General features: G+C 33.7%; 7 protein-coding genes and 1 pseudogene across 7 annotated transcripts; 2 read left to right on the top strand and 6 right to left on the bottom strand.

The window, feature by feature from the left end:
- The first annotated feature begins 155 nt into the window (after positions 1-155).
- LOC9326021 (serine/threonine-protein kinase PEPKR2) lies at positions 156-3,302 on the top strand. The gene is made up of 4 exons (XM_021013852.1): positions 156-386; positions 779-1,594; positions 2,193-2,489; positions 2,666-3,302. Exons 2-4 carry the CDS (start codon positions 841-843, stop codon positions 3,025-3,027), a joined length of 1,413 nt encoding a protein of 470 aa, XP_020869511.1. The 5' UTR covers positions 156-386; positions 779-840; the 3' UTR covers positions 3,028-3,302.
- Positions 3,303-3,981: 679 nt separating this feature from the next.
- On the bottom strand, positions 3,982-4,682 carry LOC9326020 (thionin-like protein 2). The gene is made up of 2 exons (XM_021013848.1): positions 4,298-4,682; positions 3,982-4,170 (listed from the first exon to the last, which is right to left on the bottom strand). The coding sequence occupies exons 1-2, from the start codon at positions 4,617-4,619 to the stop codon at positions 4,109-4,111; spliced, it is 384 nt and encodes a 127-aa protein (XP_020869507.1). The 5' UTR covers positions 4,620-4,682; the 3' UTR covers positions 3,982-4,108.
- A 2,440-nt stretch (positions 4,683-7,122) lies between these two features.
- Positions 7,123-8,240, bottom strand: LOC9326019 (annotated as a pseudogene).
- A 575-nt stretch (positions 8,241-8,815) lies between these two features.
- Positions 8,816-9,425, bottom strand: LOC9326018 (thionin-like protein 2). Its single transcript, XM_002889909.2, has 2 exons — positions 9,035-9,425; positions 8,816-8,907 (listed from the first exon to the last, which is right to left on the bottom strand). Exon 1 carries the CDS (start codon positions 9,310-9,312, stop codon positions 9,043-9,045), a length of 270 nt encoding a protein of 89 aa, XP_002889955.1. The 5' UTR covers positions 9,313-9,425; the 3' UTR covers positions 8,816-8,907; positions 9,035-9,042.
- Positions 9,426-10,166: 741 nt separating this feature from the next.
- Positions 10,167-11,389, bottom strand: LOC9326017 (thionin-like protein 2). Its single transcript, XM_021013664.1, has 2 exons — positions 10,315-11,389; positions 10,167-10,247 (listed from the first exon to the last, which is right to left on the bottom strand). The coding sequence occupies exons 1-2, from the start codon at positions 10,705-10,707 to the stop codon at positions 10,167-10,169; spliced, it is 474 nt and encodes a 157-aa protein (XP_020869323.1). The 5' UTR covers positions 10,708-11,389.
- Positions 11,390-11,438: 49 nt separating this feature from the next.
- Positions 11,439-12,769, bottom strand: LOC9326016 (thionin-like protein 1). The gene is made up of 2 exons (XM_002889907.2): positions 12,427-12,769; positions 11,439-12,156 (listed from the first exon to the last, which is right to left on the bottom strand). Exons 1-2 carry the CDS (start codon positions 12,731-12,733, stop codon positions 12,092-12,094), a joined length of 372 nt encoding a protein of 123 aa, XP_002889953.1. The 5' UTR covers positions 12,734-12,769; the 3' UTR covers positions 11,439-12,091.
- A 1,193-nt stretch (positions 12,770-13,962) lies between these two features.
- Positions 13,963-16,070, bottom strand: LOC9328763 (rRNA biogenesis protein rrp36). Its single transcript, XM_021013017.1, has 10 exons — positions 15,799-16,070; positions 15,569-15,687; positions 15,367-15,488; positions 15,227-15,293; positions 15,075-15,127; positions 14,927-14,981; positions 14,768-14,842; positions 14,545-14,665; positions 14,388-14,434; positions 13,963-14,302 (listed from the first exon to the last, which is right to left on the bottom strand). Exons 2-10 carry the CDS (start codon positions 15,671-15,673, stop codon positions 14,207-14,209), a joined length of 741 nt encoding a protein of 246 aa, XP_020868676.1. The 5' UTR covers positions 15,674-15,687; positions 15,799-16,070; the 3' UTR covers positions 13,963-14,206.
- Positions 15,947-18,685, top strand: LOC9326015 (lysophospholipid acyltransferase 1). Its single transcript, XM_002892654.2, has 8 exons — positions 15,947-16,476; positions 16,584-16,639; positions 16,862-17,082; positions 17,164-17,572; positions 17,679-17,764; positions 17,949-18,012; positions 18,096-18,214; positions 18,302-18,685. The coding sequence occupies exons 1-8, from the start codon at positions 16,181-16,183 to the stop codon at positions 18,437-18,439; spliced, it is 1,389 nt and encodes a 462-aa protein (XP_002892700.1). The 5' UTR covers positions 15,947-16,180; the 3' UTR covers positions 18,440-18,685.
- The last annotated feature ends 1,190 nt before the right edge of the window (positions 18,686-19,875 follow it).

The following is a 19,875-nucleotide window of genomic DNA, read 5'->3' as shown; positions in this document are numbered from 1 at the left end:
TATCAAAGATAGACGCGAAAAAAAAGACTCATTGGTCAAAATCGAGAAGGAGAAGGTTTAAGATAAACCGGTTTTCTAAATTATCGACATTGAACCGGTTAAGAGATATATAAATCACACAATCTCACCAATCTCTCGTTATATATCCTCTCTCTAAACGAAGATCTCTATCTGCATGATTTGGGCGTAGCTTTTTCTTCCCCAAATATCGCTTCATCGAGATTGCTAGGGTTTCTCCTCTTCGATCTTCGCTGCGCATCAACATCTATTGATTCGATTTCGTGCTGTTATTTCCCTCTCTGATTTATTGATCGGAAATTTCGTCTCGATTCGATTCATTAGGTTCCATCACTCTTCTCTGATCGGCTTCGTCTCGGTGAAAGGAGGTTCGTTATCTGCCCTAATTTTTGAGCTTGATCCTCTTTATATACTTTGATTCAAGGATTAAGTATTGGTTTTTGCTGTTTCGATCTAGCATTCTTCTTTGTTTTTCCGGGAAAAAGTTATGGGTTTCGCGCGAAAATCTCTGGTTGCTTCTGAGTCATTGAAGTTGCGTCTTTTTTGTTCCTACTCTTCTCTGCGTTGCTTTCTAGATTGTACTTGTGAAGTTATGTACTCATCTGTGTAATCGGTGGAGTAAATTTTTGGTTTTACTCTTTTGTGTGTTTTGGAAATTGGCTTTTCGCTACATTTTGTGTACTATCCTTTTGATTGGCTCTGTAGCATTTTGTTTCTGCATTTGGTTTTGATGACTGATTCGTTTGTTCTGATTTTGCAGGAGAAGATCCGTTATTTTCTTATGTAATTGAGTCTGATATTCGTTATCTGTTGGCTGGTTTGATGAGGAAGAAGCGGAAAGGTAGTGAAACTGAGGGTTGGGAGAATTTACCAGAGGATTTATTATGTTCAACTGCATCACGATCATCCAACTTTAGGTCGCACTTTTCACTAGAGGGTTATGCTAGACTTAAGAAGCGGTGTAAGGAGACTGAAGCTGTCGAGTCTGTTGGTTCCTTTAAGAGACGAATTGCTGGTGTTGCTACTGCACCTCCTTGTGGTGCATCATCTTTGGTTTCATCAGGAAGAGGTTTGAAGAGGAAGATAGGGTGCATAGATGTTTCCACGCAGACTGGTAGGAAGAATAAGATAGGCGATGACTATGTTTTTGGTCGAAATATTGGGAAAGGGAAATTTGGGTCAGTCAGGATCTGTAAGTCTAGGAAGAATGGGACTGAGTTTGCTTGTAAAACTCTGAAGAAGGGGGAGGAGACTGTTCACCGGGAAGTTGAGATAATGCAACATTTATCTGGTCATCCTCGGGTAGTCACGTTGCATGCTGTATATGAAGAGTCAGACTCTTTCCATCTTGTGATGGAGCTGTGTTCAGGGGGACGTTTGATTGATCAGATGGTAAAGGTGGGCAGGTATTCTGAGCAGCGAGCAGCTAATATATTCAAGGACCTCATGCTAGTCATCAATTATTGCCACGAGATGGGAGTTGTGCACAGAGACATAAAACCAGAGAATATTCTCCTAACAGCTGCTGGGAAGATACAGCTAGCTGATTTTGGCCTCGCCATGAGAATTGCAAAAGGTAAATTATATTCAGACGTTAATATTTCTGTAGTGATTTGTGTATGCATTTAAAAATGCTTCTATTCATGGCAGTGTCTTGTAGTGTCTTTATGAAATTGTCAAGTGTAATGACTCCATTGGTTAAGGAACATAGCGGCTTGATGCTGTAAAGCTATAAGTTGGCATGACATCAATGTCTTACAGTACTGGTGAAAAAACTAATGATGCCCAAAATCTGTCATGTCGGTATGATATTTTTAACTGTCCTGTGTTTGTCTTTTCCTCTAGTAGTTTAACTTGTAATTGCCTAAAGTTGACTATAAACTAGATGAAGAAAGCTATTCTTCTATGACTAAAGTTGATAGCAGCTGTACATGCTTTACTTATTCTGATTGATTTAAGTATTCGTTAAGTTGTTATTACTGGCAAGTTATGGTCCTTCTTCTTCACTAGAGCTTAACGTTTAGCATATTGTAATTGTGATAAGAGTTTGACCTTTTCTATGTAGCTTAACTGAGCTGTCAAGTTTGTACTTGTGATAAGAGTTTGACCTTTTCTCTGTAGCTTAATAGAGCTGTCAAGTGTGTACTTACATGTTTGTTCATTGGTTTGTACAGGTCAAACACTGTCAGGATTGGCAGGAAGTCCTGCTTATGTTGCACCTGAAGTTCTTTCTGAAAATTATTCAGAGAAGGTCGACATTTGGAGTGCAGGTGTCCTATTATATGCTCTCTTGTCTGGTGTACTCCCTTTTAAGGGAGACTCATTGGACGCTATTTTCGAAGCAATCAAAAACGTGAAGCTTGATTTCAACTCAGGAGTGTGGGAGTCTGTGTCCAAACCTGCCCGTGATCTCTTGGCGAGAATGCTAACAAGGGAAGAATCTGCCAGAATCACAGCGGATGAAGTGCTAAGTAAGCCTTTTTAACCTCTTCCAGCTTCTTTAATTGCAGCAATGACTTAGATATCCATTTAATGTTTAGTGTCACTGGATCTTTTGTTCGTTTATGTTTAATACTTAACCTTGATTTGATTATGGAATCCATTAGCAGCGAGGCTAAACTGACTTAATATTCCACTTTTGTTTCAGGGCATCCATGGATACTCTTTTACACAGACCGGACACTCAAGACCATGTGTATCAAGTCGAAGCACAAGAGTCAAGCAGCATCTCTTCCGTGCCTCCAGAATCGCAGTCCCACAGAGAAAACTGACCTAAACAGAGCTAACAGAGAAAAGAAGATACCATCTGATTCACCGACTGATTCATTCTCCAACACAGAGGAGGAAGAAGATGAGAGCGGTGTGGTCGATGTGCTTGTTGTTGCAATCTCCAACGTGAGGATCTCAGAACCAAAGAGAAGCAGAGTCTGTAGTCCCACCAATAACCCCATTGAGCAGCAACACTCTTCTAACTTGACCTCGACTAATACACTCTGTCGAGCGTTCTGACAAAACCAGACCACACACGCACATGGGCATTGTCCAAGCCACAAGCCGCCACAAAGCTACGGTTTCTCCACGATCTTAGTGACTTTTCTGTCATAATAGCGCTCTCTAATAGTTGGATTTGATATGATTCTGGGCTTTTTCCTCTTCTACATCTCTGACTATGACCATGTACAGATCATGTAAATAGAATATGCTAAACAAATGATTGATCCGATTTTGGATCGGAGTTATAAGGTGTTGTTTCTAGCCCCTTCATAAAATTTTGGAAGGAAAAATACGTGTCTACACAAATGCAAATACCAAATCGTTTACTTACAACAGTAACAATACAATGTGTAGGAAAATAAACAAATATTATGCAGAAAAGTAAGAGCAAAATCAACTACTATTATCTTTTTGTTGTAATAAATAAAAATATACTCCATATGTTTCACAAAGAGTGTCATTTTAGAGTTTGATTTTTTTTTCACAAAGAGTGTCATTCTACATTTTCAATGTGACTTTTACACAGAATTTCCTGATTTACCCTTAACTTAAAGCTATTTTTCATTGAATTTAAATCATTAATCACTTATTAAATAGGGGTACATATGTATAATTCAATGTTTTCTTAATTTGTGTGAAATGTGTCAAAATGACACTCTTTGTGAAACGGAGGGAGTATCGATCTAATAGATATGAACCATTAGTTTGTAATATTAAAGTCTTAAAGGTTGTGCGTTCCTGAGTTTTCAACTGAAACCATTCAATTTACTCACCTAGTGTTAATGTAAAGATTTCACAAAGACTCTTTCTCTAATACAATATCTTATCACTGATCCAATATATCTTCTAAGATTTCACCTAGTGTTAATAATAGTTGTCAATATTTTGTTACAAGAAAAAGGTAAAAGTAGTTAATAGAGACTAGTTAATATGGCTATTAGTTCTTGCTGGAGTTATTAAGATGGAGATATAGAGAAATAGTTTTATTAACCGATTTGCTTGTGACAAAAATATTCATCGTAATGATACAAATTCTAAATGGTTCATATCATTCAGATCGGTACTTTATTACAATAAAGAGTAGTTAATATCACTTCTAGTTCTTGTTGGAGCACTTGTCCGAGCATGAATCCACACAGTCCACAACTTTGTCCACATCTGCTCCATCATACCACAGACAACAACACAAAAAAACCATAAATACAATAATCTTATGTTGATAAATGTCAATAAACCAAAAAAGACCATATATAATCTTACAATAAATACAAAAGAAAAAACTTACTCGGATTTTGGATAGAGGAAAGGGAAGCACAGTGATGAGTAGAACAACCTAGTTTGCAGTAATACTCATTATGATTGATTTCGTTTGTTAAATCCATCTGTGAAGGAGGTTCAAGACAAGTCTTGATACATTTAAATGGACACACCAAAAAACTTGGAAATTTCTTCTGAACGAAACAAGTCACAACACAACCTGGGTAACAAGTTTTAAAGGGATCAGGTTGAGGTACCGGTGGAGAGTCAGCTTCTGTCTGAATCAGAAGGTTTCCCATCACCATCACTATCATCATTGTCACAAACATCACCATTCTTTTGCTCTCCATCTTTTTTTCTTTTTACTATTAGAGGATAATATAAAATTTGAGGCAGTTGTGTTTTACTTGTGAATGGTGGTAATCTGTGTTGTTATTGTCTGTTTATATACGGACTCTAGATTTTCTATATTAGTTAACATTTCTACGGTCAACAATGATATAAAGTGTAATTATAGATAAAAAAAAATTTCCCATTTTTTCCGATTTGAATATGATATTATTCTGTTTATGGCATAGAAATATGCATTAACGTAAATTTTTACAGCCATTTTTCCTTCTTTTTTTTTTGGTAAGATTTACAGCCATTTTTCTTAATACATTTACTGAAATACGTGGATATGTTTTATTCTTTTGTTGAGGTGTCATGAATCTGTTGACTTGTGCTGAATACAACTGTGAGCCGAGAAAAAATAGAAAAACCAGGTAATTGTTTTCTTTGATAAGAAATCTATTTATTCTTATTTTCTGAACAAACAGCTAATTTTCTAAAAAAATAGAACAAAGCACTTATTTGATAATATTATCAAATATTTTCTGAACAAACAGCTAACTTATCTACTTGGAGCCTCTAAATTGTCAGGGTCAGGCTCTATTGATAATATTTTTTAATATTAACGAAACAGTACATTAATGTGTATATAAAAAAAATTCTGTTATTCGCACATATTTGATTATAGTACATAAATTTCTGGTTTGGTGGCATAACAATAACACTGGTATAAATAATATTAGTTGATAAACAATGCTCTGAAAACTTAAGGGGAAATTTTTTGTTAAAAAAAAGTTTAACATATAATCGTCTAGTTTTATGCTAGAAACTGCATAGAAATATTTTCTGACATTTTGCATACAACTCCCATAAATTAATCATATTTATGTGCATTGTGTTGTGACACCCACTTATTAGCGTTGCTTGGAACAGTTGAGAAAATTCCTCTGCAGGACCCTTGTTCTTAGTCTTACGCAAACTACCAATGAGGATTGTCCAAGCTATTTCATCATCGTTAATACTTGCCACACTGAAGCATCTTATGTAAAACTGAATTTGCTCTCTCTTTTTCTCTTTTTTTTTCATAGAGACCGCAAATCAATGTTCTGCAATCCATCAATTCCGGTGTCAGTGTGTAACCGACACTGCTAATCATATGATCCACAAGACCACAACTTGTGAAGCTTCTCCATACTTGTTCAGCAGATGAGCTTAGGCACATAGTAAGCGAGTCCAGGCTTAGTTAAAACGTCGAGGAGTGATGCACAGCCATATACACATTCTTGTGGAAATTGGATCGATCAAGATGATCAAGATGATGAAGCGAGGAGACGTCGGAGAAAGTGAATGTTTTGACTTTTGAGGAAAGAAAATTTGTTGTTGTAGTACCCTTGACCTTGAGGTTGTTTGGGGGATTCAGGTTCCACGTCTTGTTTTCTCATTAAGGAGAAAATAATTAGATATTTTAATTAGAATTAATATACGTACAATTCTTCTATTTTGATGGAGAGAGAGTTTTATTAACCGATTTGTTTGTGACATAAATATTCATCATACTGATATATAAACGAAATGGTTCATATCATTTAGATCGGTACTTTATTACAACAAAAAGTAGTTAATATCACTATTAGTTCTTGGTGGACCACTTGTCCGAGAATGAATCCACACAGCTTATGGAGTATGATTGATTTCGTTTGTTGAAACCATCTGAGAAGGATGAGGAAAAAGACAAGTCCCGAGACACGTAAATGGACACAACAAAAATTTTGGAAATTTGTGCTGATAGAAACAAGTCAAAACACAACCTGGGTAACAAGTTTTAAAAGGAGAAGGTTGAGCTTGAGCTTGAGCTTCTGTCTGAATCAGAAGGTTTCCCATTACCATCACTATCATCATTGTCACAAACATCACCATTCTTTTGCTCTCCATCTTTTTTTTCTTTTGACTATTAGAGAATATTATAAAAGTTGAGGCAGTTGTGTGTTACTTGTGAGTGGTGGTAATATGTGTTGTTATTGTTTGTTTATATATGGACTCTAGATTTTCTATATTAGTTAACATTTCTACAGTCAACAATAAAAATAGGTGTAATTATGGTGAGATAATTCGATAATGGTAAAAAAAAAAAAAAATTCCATTCATTTCCAATTTGAAGATTAGATTATTCTCATATATTTACTTAAATACATGAATCTGTTTTATCCTTCTTTTTTTCTTTTTTTTCTTTTTTGAGGTCTCATGAATCTGTTGGCTTGTGCTGTATACAGCTGTGACTGTGAGCCGTGAAAAAAAAACTAGAAAAACAAGCCATTTGTTTTCTTTGGAAAAAATCAATTTATTCTTATTTTCTGAATAAACAGCTATTCTTTAAAAGATATGTATAGAGCAAAGACTAATCATATATACTTGTTAAGATAATAAAATGTCAATTTTTATTTTAAAACTGTATTAATGTGTATAAAGATATAGAACATACAAATCAATAATTCATATCTTTCCGATAATACAATAAAATTTCAATTTTTATTTAAGAAAAGTAATAATAATATCACTTTTTCTTCCCTCCGGAGCATTTTCCCGAGCATGAATCCACACAGGTTGCAACTTTCTCCACATCTGTCCATATCACAAAAACAATAAAACCATAAATAAAGTTCTATTAAAATACATAATCTTAGTAATCTACAAGCATCATAAAAAGTTTGTAGCGGCCAAAGAGAAACTGCATATGAGATTAAAATGTTTACTTTTACCAAAATTCTCAATGTGAAAACTTACTCGGATTTTGTAGAGAAGAAAGAGAAACACAATAATGAGTAGCACAACCGAGTATGCAAAAGTTTTTACTTTTTAGTATGATCAATTTTGTTTGTTACACCCGTATCAGAAGTAGGAGAAGGAGTTGGTTGATTAGGAACAAGACAAGTCATGAGACATGTGAAGGGACACAAGAGAGACTTTGGAAACGTCGTATGAGATTTACACACGGCATGACAATCTGAGTAACAAACTTTGAAATCGCTAGACTTAGCCTCTGTCTGAACCAGAAGGCATCCTATTACCATCACTATCATAATATTCATCAACATAGCGACTCTTTTGCTCTCCATTTTTCTGAATTAAGAGATTGTTACGTTGATGCAATTGTTTATTATTGCGATTATATTTTTGTGGTAATGTTTTGTTCGTTTATATAGGGATCGTGTAATCTTCTGTATAAGTAAACATTTTTATAGTCAACAACAAATCGATGTGTAATTTATTTTGGTAATACGACAATTGATGGATAATTATTTTTTCCATTCATTTCCGATTCGGAGAATATACTTTTAAAAAAACGGTGTATATTCAAGGTATCACCAATGCGTGTACTAATTGTGAGGCTAAATATGCATGTCCCATGACCAAGGCAGAGGTAGTTAAGCATCAGGGGGTCACATGACACCTATAGAATGATTTAGTTAACTTTCGGCTAAATGTTTTAAATTGACACCAATACAATAAATAAAATGATCCCTATGTTTATTTTATACATTTTGATGCCCGTAAATACAAGTTTTAACTCTGCCACTGCCTATGACATATACTTCTCACTAACTCAATAATCAATAGTCTTGGTAAAGCATCCGGACCGAAACCTAAGTGACAAAATTGAAAATCCCCATCGAGAGTATTTACACACGATAGAAACGAATATGAAAGTGTAAAGAGCTTGCTAAGACAGCCGTACTACACACAGTTGGATATCTCTTTTAATTTTTATTTTTGCATCAAGATGCGTGACATGCGCGGTGTTTTAACGTAACATATTTTTTTTGGTTAAAACTTAAAACTTCAAACATTCTTAGTTTTGAATGATCAAATTAGTGTACATTTTGTTATGGATGACACACACTATTACTATGACACACAAAAATATAACCATCCAAAAAAATAGATTAAAATGATAAAGAAAACGATGTTTAATAATAATAATAATTTCAAACTGTAACATTATATAAACTTAAGCATGTTACTTTTAAATAATGTGACTTTTATTCATGTCTGAAATACTATTACTTTATCGGGATCGTGTAATTTAGCTCTTTATTGGATTGACCTGTCCATCAATTGATTCGTTTGTAATGCAAAATGTATCAGATAAAAATGTATAATACTTATTTAATTTGAGTATCCAGTCGATACATATTATGGGTTCATATATTTATTGAAACATTACGTTTAATAAAAAGACAAATATCGCTAGTTCTTGTTGAAACACTTGTTCTAACATATTATCAACACAGTCTGCGACTTTCTCCACATCTGTCCACAACACAAGAAAAACCACAAAGACAACACATGATTAAATGTCAATTTTACAATATATATATATATATATATATATATATATATATATATATATATATATATATGAAATGTGAAAACTTACTTGGATTTTCAGTGATCAGTTTGGTCGATAATGTTCTCAGAAGGAGAAGGCGAAGGGGACGGAGAAGGAGAAGGAGGAGGAGACGGAGGATGAAGACATGTTCTGAGACATGTAAAAGGACATTTAAGAAACTTTGGAAACGTTGACTCACTCTTACACACTACAATACAAGCTGGATAACATTGCATAAATGGTATCTTTTGAGCCTCTGTTTGAGGAAGAAGGTTTCCCATCACCATCATTGTCACCAAAACCGCAACTAGGCTTTTACCCTCCATTCTTTTTTCAAGGAGAATGATGCAAAGATTTTATATTTGTAGATGTTATTGTTTGTTAGTTGTGAATGTTAGTTGTGTTAACATGGCTTGTTTATATAGGGATCATGCAAATTTCTATATTAGTTAACATATTCACAATCAACAACAGATTAAGCTATAACTTTATTGTTACAAAGCCATGGTGGGTAATTATTTAATTCCATTCATTTACAATCTGGAGATCTCTATACTATTATTTTATGAAATCAAACACTAGGATAACATTCTTTTTTAGTGTTTTAATTAAAATAAATTTAATACATACTTATTTTTTTAAGATATACAATTTCATTCATTCTAATAAAATTGAGTTTTTATTAATAACATTATATTATTTGCCAAATTTACATAACTGCTTCATTGTATCATTATTTCATTCTAAATTTTTTTTATTTTTTGTTAGAATATTTAATATAGATTAGTTCAATATTATCTCTCTCCGCATCATTAGATTATATACGTAAAGCATTTTCCGCCCCCCTTAATTGTGAATAGTAAATAATATCTCCTTCATTTTAGCTTTTGTTTTCCTTTTTGTTTTTCTTAACTCAGCTTTCGTTTTCCTTTTATATCAATTGATTTCTTGCAGCAACATATTTTGAATAAAAAAATTCGTTATTTAAAAACTGAATTGATACAAACTAATGGTCCATGTCTTTTTTTTAATAATAAAGTTTTATTAATCAACCCAAATTGGGAATGGGCTTTAGGCTCAACGGATACACAGTTACATAAAAAAAAAGGAAAAGTACTACAATTTGTTTAAATAATAAAATTTCATTAATTAACCCAAATTAGAAATTAAAGCCCAATGTTCATATCTTTTTTTCACACATGAATATCCTTGGTACACTTGTTTGAGCATGAATCGACACAGGCTGATACGCTTTCCATATCTGTCCATAACACAAACACCAACCAAAACCATTTAACGTTAACTAAAATTCACAATATCAATTTAACCATATATATGATCATCGATTTGTGAACACCATTATGGGTAAGATTTACAATGTAAAAATCGTCTAGAAGAAGGAAATACTTACTCGGGTTTTGAAGGGAAGAAAGAGAAACACAATGATAAGTTGCACATCCGAGTTTGCAGAAATAATCAGAATCATCGATATTGTCTGAAGAAACAGATGGTAGAGGAGGTTGTTGAAGACATGTTTTGGTACACGTAAATGGACACTTAAGATACTTTGGAAAATTTGACTCAGCTTTACACTCTATAAGACAAGCTGGATAACAATCTTTAAATGGGATTTTCTGAGCCTCTGTCGTCTGAGCCAGGAGGTTCCCTATCACCATCACTATCATTACTGCCACCAACATTGCCACTCTTTTGCTCTCCATTTTATATATCTCTCTAGATGATATAATTTTCTTTTGATGAAAGTGTTTTTTTGTAAGTTGTGAATGTTTGTTGTGTTAACATAGTTTATTTATATAGAGATTGTGTAATTTTGTATATTAGTTAACATTTCCAGAGTCAGCCACAAATCAGGCTATAGTGTTTGTGTGATGATGACATAGTGGGAAATTATTTCTAGATTCCTTTCGTTTGGGATTTGGAGATCTGTTTAATAATGATGATAAAATATACGTTAACATATATGTTTATGTATGTACAGACTGTTTGAACATATTTTCTTATGTACATGAATGTGCTTTATTTTCTTTTTGATATGTATCTATGTTCAAGCACTCTATATTCAAATGGTAAAATACAGTTCATATATAAAGGTTATTGAAATGATAAACAATATGGCATCATATACTAGATCGTTGTATTAATTAGAAAATTTTGGAAGAAAAGAAATCAAACAATATTTTTTTCTAAATTGAATCAAGTACAAAATCAAATAGAATAAACTATAATGAACAGATTTGATCTTAGAATAATTTTTTGTGTAATCTTGACATATAAAAACTAAGTTATTTGTTTCTTAACATTATTAAGTAATTAACTATTACGTATATCAAAACCTAGTTAATCTTATTTTGGATTCAGGATATTTTATCATTCATGCTTAAAAGTTAAAAACATGTGAATAATTGAAGTAACATAAGAAAAGCTAGTGAAGTAGAACTGAACCCTCTGAAAGGTCTAGAGTCTCTCATGTCTTAGGAGAACCAACAGCAGCCTTTGTACTGGATTATGGTTTTTATTTCGGGAAGAAAACAAAGTTAAGCGGCATTTGGCTATCGGTTCTCAAGCATAAAATTGGCTATCATTTTTTATCAGTTTTGATCTGATTACGTACATAATGTCCCCATCGATCACCTGTGAACATTCGGATTCGAAGCGTAAGAATGTGTGTGTTGGTTCAATTTTGAATCATTTAGCAAATAAACATGCACATGATGTGTTTAAAGTTTTAACACATTATTTTGGTCCAACTTTCAAACATGTTTAGTCTTGAATGATCAAATTAATGTAAATTTTGTTACGGATAGGAATGAGATTCATCGAATTAGATTCAAGATGCATACCTTAAAATAAAATATGTTGGTGAGTCTGCACAATATTATCATGAACATCATTTTCTTTATTATGAAAGTCTCTTTATTTCGGATGGATGGTTTTAGCAATTGGCTTGATCGTAACACAAAGCATATATCAACTCAGAAAATAAATTCTCATTTGGAGAATGTTTAATCGATACAACCTCTACTAGTACTGGTTTATATCTTTTAATTAGACATTAATTTTCATAGAATAAAATCAATAGCGACTTTAGTTCTTGTGAGAGCACTCTTCTGAACATGAATCCACGCATACTGAAACTTTCTCCACGTGATCTGCCCATATATAAACAAACAACCATATATAAGAAAAGTAACTAGAAATACGATAAAATTATTTGAATGATTAAAAATTATCAAACATTCTTAATCTTAGCAAAACTATACCCCAAAAAAAAAATCATCATTCTTACTCTTGGGAAATTTACATAATATCCTTAGAACCCACAGGATTATTTTTTTTTTAATTTTTTTTTTGAGCAAAAGAACCCACAGGATTAAATTTTATATATATGAACGATATTGATGAACTTGGAAAAAGCTTACCCTTATCATCAATTGAGGAGGATGAAACACAACGATCGGTAGCACATCCGAGTTCGCAGAAAGAATCAGTCTGGTCAATTTCTTTAAGATTTGCCTCAAAAGATAGTATAGGTCGACGTTTACAATCCTTGATACACAAAAAAGGACAAAAAGGTTTTTTAATCGCAGGCGCTATTAGAGCACACGCCACAAGACAACCTCCGTAACATACTTTAAAAGACATTTTCGGCAGAGCCACTGCCTCAATCGACGTGTTCCCCATCACCAACATCATCACCACTAACATGGCCACTCTTTTGTTCTCCATATTTTTTTGAAGGTACAAAGAGTGTTTTTTTGGGCAGAGAGTATTAGAAATGTTGATAGAAAGTGTTTGTTATTCGTGATTGCTTGTTTGTGTGACTAAGGTTTATTTATATGGGATTTGTAAATTTGTGTTATAGTTAACATTTGCATAATCAGCAAAAAATTATTTGTGATTTTGTTGTGACAATGATAAGTTGGTAATTAAATCTAATTCCATTCATTTAGAATCTAGAGATTCCTTTTATTTAAAATCCAGAATATACAGAAGTTTATATTATATGTTTATGGCATAAAATTGTGCATTAACCTAACATGCATACATATTTATTTGTACTTCTTCACTGTACATACATGAACGGATCTGACTTTAAGTGTATTAGATATGTCATGTGTGTAAACATAGACATTCATGCATGTTAACATAGTAATATATCTAACTGAAATTCTTTTTTTTACATCTTTGGATCGACAAGGTCCGATCCATAGCCAATCCCTACTAAGCAGGGTAACGCGATTTAGTGGAGTCGAACTCCGGAGGGGAAAGCGGAGTCAAGTGTACTTAACCACTTGACCAAAGGCACATCCCCATATCTAACTGAAATTCATCCAAAAAATTATATAATATTTAACTATATATGATTCAAAGTAATTATGTTTATTTTTTAATACCTTTTTTTTCAATCTAAAACAAGACCGTATCAAAATCAAAAATCAAACCAAAATTTTGAAAAACAATCCTAGCCAAATACATTTCAGTTGGGAAGTTTGGAAAGCTCTTTAATGGTATTTCAGATCAATATATGCATTAACATTCACATGGTTTGAATTTTTTTTTCATGAAACTATTTTTTTTTGTAATGACATAGTAGGAAATTATTTCTAGATTCCTTTGGTATAGGAATTGGAGATCTGTCTAATTATGATGATTAAATAATAAATATACGTTAACATATATGTTTGTGACTGTGTGTACATAATTGCTTGCTTACGTACATGAATGTGCTGCTTTTTTTTTTATGTGTCTATGTTAAAACACTCTCTATACAGTATTAAAAAGGTTATCGAAATGATAAATAAGAGTAGTTATATTAGTAAAATTTGGGAGGAAAGAAATCAAAAAATATTTTTTAAACCGAATTATTTAGAAAGAAAAAAGCTATAATTAACTTGTTTGTTTGACCTTGAAATTCATTTTTATAACCTTGATATATAAAAACAATTTAAGTAACATAAGAAAAGTACAGTAGATTTGAACCCTCTGAAAGGTCTAGAGTCTCTCATGTCTTCACAGAAACAAGAGCAAACTAAGCAGCCTTTGTATTTGATATGGCTTTCAATTGAAAAACAAAAAAAGTTTAGCTGCATTTGGCTTTCAATTCTCAAGCATAAAGTTTAGTACTACATCACAAAGACTGCCACAAAAACTGTCATGGACCAAGGTAAGAGATCGTTCTTAAAGCAAAACTGCTTCTCACTATTCCTCTGCTCGACGATAGGGCATAAACCTATGATCCTTTGTTGCATTCTTCTTCCTCCGTTTGTCAAGATACGATGTAAGCTTCCCAGATTCCTGGATTGTACAAAAAGAACTGATTCAGTGATTCTGTTTCCATACAAACATTTAAAAATTTGGTAGTCAAAACTGATTAACATACCTTGAGACTGTTGTACTTTTCGATGAGTGTTTGCTTTCGGATTTCCGCTGCATAAGAAAAGAGAAAAGGATTCAGTAATTGTGTTGGCAAAGAAAAACTTAAAACTGTAATGTTCAACCTAAACTTGGGACTTTTGAGTAAAAGACTCAGTACATACATTTTTTGAGATAGTAAGGCCTTTTCCCTTCTTTTGCGGCTTCTCGTTCTTTCTTTTTGTGTTCTGTTAGTATTGCTGCTCCTTTGTTCTTTGTTGATGGCTCATACTTCAACATTTTCTCCTGAAATATATATAACAGACTAAAAGGTAAGGAAACAAACTAATGATCAGATAGCTTTGACAGATTTTAGATAACAGGAGAGGTAAAGAAAGGATCACTCACAACGTAAGTTAACTGGTTCTTCAATTCGTTGACCTCTTCTGGATTCTTTGTTTTCTTTAGCTTCTTTTTCAATTCCTGTTTTAGGAACCCCAGAAAATCAAACAAAAAGCATCATGACAAATCGGAACCATATTTTCTTCAGCATTTAATCAACAATACCTCTCTTTCAACAGGAAGTTTGTCCTCAAAAAAGAAATTGTATCGCTTCCTGAACCTACAAAAGATACAAAACTTACGTTCACTGAAACAAGAACAAAGAGTGAATTACATCAGTAATTTCATGTTCACAATAGAAAGATATATATACCCCTCGACGTCAAGTGTTCCACCCAATTGATTGAAGCGAGGATCTCGAACCTCCTGAATGCAAACAAAGAAACTCTTTCAACAACTCCAAACTCAAAAATTTGAGAAGAAGAAATGAGAGATTCAAATGTTCTCAATGCTAAAACTTATTACCTTCTTTGGAACTTGAACTACCTCTCTATAACGACTCACAGGTTTCTTAGAACTCAACTCCATTGGTCTTTTTCATCACAAATGAAACACAACTGTAAGAAAAAGAAAGACAAAAACCAAGAGAAAACAATGTTGTGTACCTGTTTTTGTTAGCACGACCTGTTTTCTTCACTTGATTTGGTTTCCATGGAACAGCTTTAGACCCATCAGCTCGTAATTTATGTATCTCCTCAAAGGTTAACTCTTTTTCTGGCTCTTCTTCCTAATTCCACATTCAAAAACAAATGGTTCAACAAACAATAATAATGTGTCGAGTTTCATAACTATTCTAAAGCTACTAACCTCATCTGAAGAAGACACAGATGAACACGAAAGGTCTTCATCTTCTTCACTATCCTCAAAAACTATCTTACTTGAGCTCCCTTCAAACTTACCAGCTCCCTTCATGTCGACACGTGAACCTAATCAATAAAGAGCACAACTTTAAGATGCAAATTTCCCAACATAAACAGAGTTACATACATAAATCAAAATCCTAAAACAGAGTAAAAGTACCAAAACCTTAAACTTACTTGAACAGAGAAATCTGTAGAATCAAGAGCAACGATGGCTAAAGAGGACGACGATGAAACTGTTGGAGAACGAACGGCGAAGAAACGACAGAACTCAGACAAGTAAAGAGATCGTAAGATCAGAAGAAAGAAAAAGGAAATTAGGGCTTTTAATTTAAACCGTTGGTTTTCAATTCAATTTCAATCGGTTTTGAAAACTGTACCGACCGGTTTATTACATATAAATTTGATACCTTTCGTTAAGAAAGAAGCCAACAACCACACGACACAACACGACACAACACGACCGATCTATAGCTTCGGCGAGATCAGAAGAAGCTTCCCGGAGCAACTCGGTTGTTGTGACTCATTCCGAGTTTAAAAAAAACGGGTTTTTGACACCATGGATATGAGTTCCATGGCTGCTTCGATCGGAGTTTCGGTCGCCGTTCTCCGATTCCTCCTCTGTTTCGTTGCCACGATCCCTGTTTCATTCGCTTGTCGAATCGTCCCGAGTCGACTCGGTAAACACTTGTATGCCGCTGCTTCAGGTGCTTTCCTCTCTTATCTGTCCTTTGGATTCTCCTCCAACCTTCACTTCCTTGTTCCGATGACGATCGGCTATGCTTCAATGGCGATTTATAGACCCAAGTGTGGAATCATCACTTTCTTCCTCGGTTTCGGTTATCTTATTGGCTGGTACTAAAAAGTCTGAAACTTTTTGTTGCTATGAATTAGTAGTGCATAATCGTCTTCCTGTTGATTGACCCTGATTTAGTTATGGTGCAAATTCGTGATTTGTGTAGTCATGTGTTTTATATGAGTGGTGATGCGTGGAAAGAAGGAGGAATCGACTCTACTGGTAACTCTTACTTTCCTCATCTTATTCAATCAATGAAGTTGTTTAGTGAATCTTTGAGTAACTCTCTGTTACATTATCGTAATGGGTTAGTTTGGTTTTATGAATCAAGATGAATAAATTTGCTTCCTTTTGATTTGGATGCACTTGTTCTTACGAGTTTGTGATGAATTTGGTCTGAGTAGTAATTTCTTAACTTGGCCCTTCTTGTTGTTCATGTGTTAGGAGCGTTAATGGTGTTAACGCTGAAAGTTATCTCATGTGCGATGAATTACAATGATGGAATGTTGAAGGAGGAAGGTCTACGTGAAGCTCAGAAGAAAAACCGATTGATTCAGATGCCGTCTTTGATTGAGTACTTTGGTTACTGCCTCTGTTGTGGTAGCCATTTTGCTGGTCCTGTTTATGAAATGAAAGATTATCTTGAATGGACCGAAGGGAAAGGGGTAAGCTTCTTCTTCTTCTTCTTGACCCTCTGAATTTTTAAAAGACTAGACTGTGAATTTGTAAACTTTTGTGCTTTCTAGATTTGGGATACTTCTGAAAAAAGAAAGCGGCCATCGCCTTATGGAGCTACAATCCGAGCTATTTTGCAAGCTGCGATTTGCATGGCTCTGTATCTCTATTTAGTGCCTCAATATCCGTTAACTCGGTTCACAGAACCCGTGTATCAAGAATGGGGATTCTTGAGAAAATTTAGTTACCAATACATGGCGGGATTTACGGCCCGTTGGAAATATTACTTCATCTGGTCAATTTCAGAGGCATCTATTATCATCTCTGGTTTGGGTTTCAGTGGTTGGACTGATGATGCTTCACCAAAGCCCAAATGGGACCGTGCCAAGAACGTAGACATTCTCGGTGTCGAACTAGCTAAGAGCGCTGTTCAGATTCCGCTTGTATGGAACATACAAGTCAGCACGTGGTTGCGTCACTGTAAGTAGTCTTCTGGTACCTGCATGAATCATAAAGTGCGGAAATTTCGGTTCATCTGTGAACTTAGTCAATGTGAGAGAACTTATTCATGTTATTTATAATGCAGACGTGTATGAAAGACTTGTGCAGAACGGAAAGAAAGCGGGTTTCTTCCAGTTATTAGCTACACAAACCGTCAGTGCGGTTTGGCATGTGAGTTCTTTCTTCTTCATCTATTTTTTTTCCACGTTACTCTCTTCGTGTTCTTTCCAATTCTTAAACCGGAAAATCCTACATATCTTGTAATTTGAGTGTTTTCAATTGCTTCCAATGATGATGGAACATACATTTGTATTTCTAAATCTGATTTTTCTTCCACCTCTAATGCAATTTGCAGGGACTATATCCTGGATATATGATGTTCTTTGTTCAGTCAGCTTTGATGATCGCAGGCTCACGGGGTAAATACAATTCACCCGGTTTCACTCTTTTGGTAATGGCATCTATCAATCTTTTTGTTGATCTAAATCTTTTTTCTTTGCAGTTATTTACCGGTGGCAACAAGCGATCAGTCCGAAAATGGCAATGCTGAGAAATATACTGGTCTTCATCAACTTCCTTTACACCGTTTTGGTTCTCAACTACTCAGCCGTCGGTTTCATGGTGATTGCCAACTCTTTTCTCTCCCGTCACATTGATCGAATCACTTTAACGCCGTTCTTAACCTTGTTTATAATCGCAATCTCTCAGGTGTTAAGCTTGCACGAAACACTTACCGCCTACGGAAGCGTATATTACATTGGAACAATCATACCTGTTGTATTGATTCTCCTCAGTTACGTTGTGCCTGCAAAACCTTCAAGACCAAAACCACGGAAAGAGGAATAAACAGTTCTCTTCTTCTCTTAACGGTAAGTATGTTTCCCGCGCTTGCCAGCTGCTTCTTCTTCTGTAACATTGGAAACAAACCGATCCGGTTCTCGTCTCTTTCTGATTTATAGCATCGATTTTTTTTCTGTATTTGTTGCTTATAAATCTTATTTTCATAGTTTTTTTTTAATTGGTATTGGATTTGCAATTATATATACAATAAGTATAAATATGTAATTGTAAATTGCAAATGGGAAATATGTACCCCACTAACAAAACACAATAGTTCGTAAAATAAATGTTCTCAATTGACGGCAGCTTTTTCCCAAAAAGACACCCAAAAAAATGCATAAGGCGGTTAAAAGAAAAACTGAATAATATACACATTTTTTTGTGTTTTTATCTTGATCTCGAAAATCTATAAAGATTGAAATCGGATCAATTTTTGTTGTCAATAACTATACAAGTGCATATGTTTTTTTTCATTTCACATCGTTGAAAATCATTTTTAAAATACAAGTGATGGAAAAAAATATATAAGTTCAGAGATTTTATCACCAGTTTATAGAAAATATTTTTATGCAAGATTTTTTTTATATACACAGTCACACACACAGTCACTAATCCAAGCAAATAGACTTAAGTTCTTTTAAGAAACTAGAAGTTCAAATGTAAGAGCATTGGCTTTTTTTGTCATTCAAGAGAAACCTATATCTATATATTTTTTTGTTCTAAAAAAAAAAAAAATTAGAGCATGAAAGAATCTGGCTGTATGTCCAAACTCCATGTTACTAGTGTAGCTATTTATTTCTACTATGTCGGCAAAATGTGTTTCTAAATTTTTTTGAACATGTTGTCAATGAGTATTATTAAACAAATATTTCAGGTAAAGATCTAAACTTTCATAATTGAATGCACAAATTTTGTAATTAATTATAGTTTTCATAACCTTTGGTGAATATTATTATACTATAATTATTTTTAACCTTTTATTTAGGTAAAAAAGGAAATATTTTAATCTTATTATTTATGAATTATGGTATTTCATACGATTTACTAATTACTATACATCACGATGTTTTCTTTTAGAATTGGTGAATTCGGTCTTTTAAAATTAATTGTATCATATACAAAAAATTGCTAATTAATTTTACGAAATAATGAAACTAGAGATGTTAAAAAACGAAATAATGAAACTAGAGATGTTAAAAAACGAAATAATGAAAAACTGATCAAAATATGATGCAGAAAAGACCATGATTGATAAAAAAACTTTGTAGAATGCACTTTCCTAATATATGTTTTAGTAGTGTTAAAAGATATAAATTGATTAACCACAAATTGACGAACATGAGAGACTTTAGTTCAGTGTTCTCCACATGGCTAGCTGTCCAGTCACTCTTAGGTTCGATTCAGTCTTTACCCATTGACGAAGGAAACTGTTATTATATAGT

Source organism: Arabidopsis lyrata (assembly GCF_000004255.2).
Source record: "Arabidopsis lyrata subsp. lyrata unplaced genomic scaffold ARALYscaffold_1, whole genome shotgun sequence".
Lineage (NCBI taxonomy): Eukaryota > Viridiplantae > Streptophyta > Magnoliopsida > Brassicales > Brassicaceae > Arabidopsis > Arabidopsis lyrata.
This window is presented reverse-complemented; position numbering and strand designations above follow the sequence as displayed.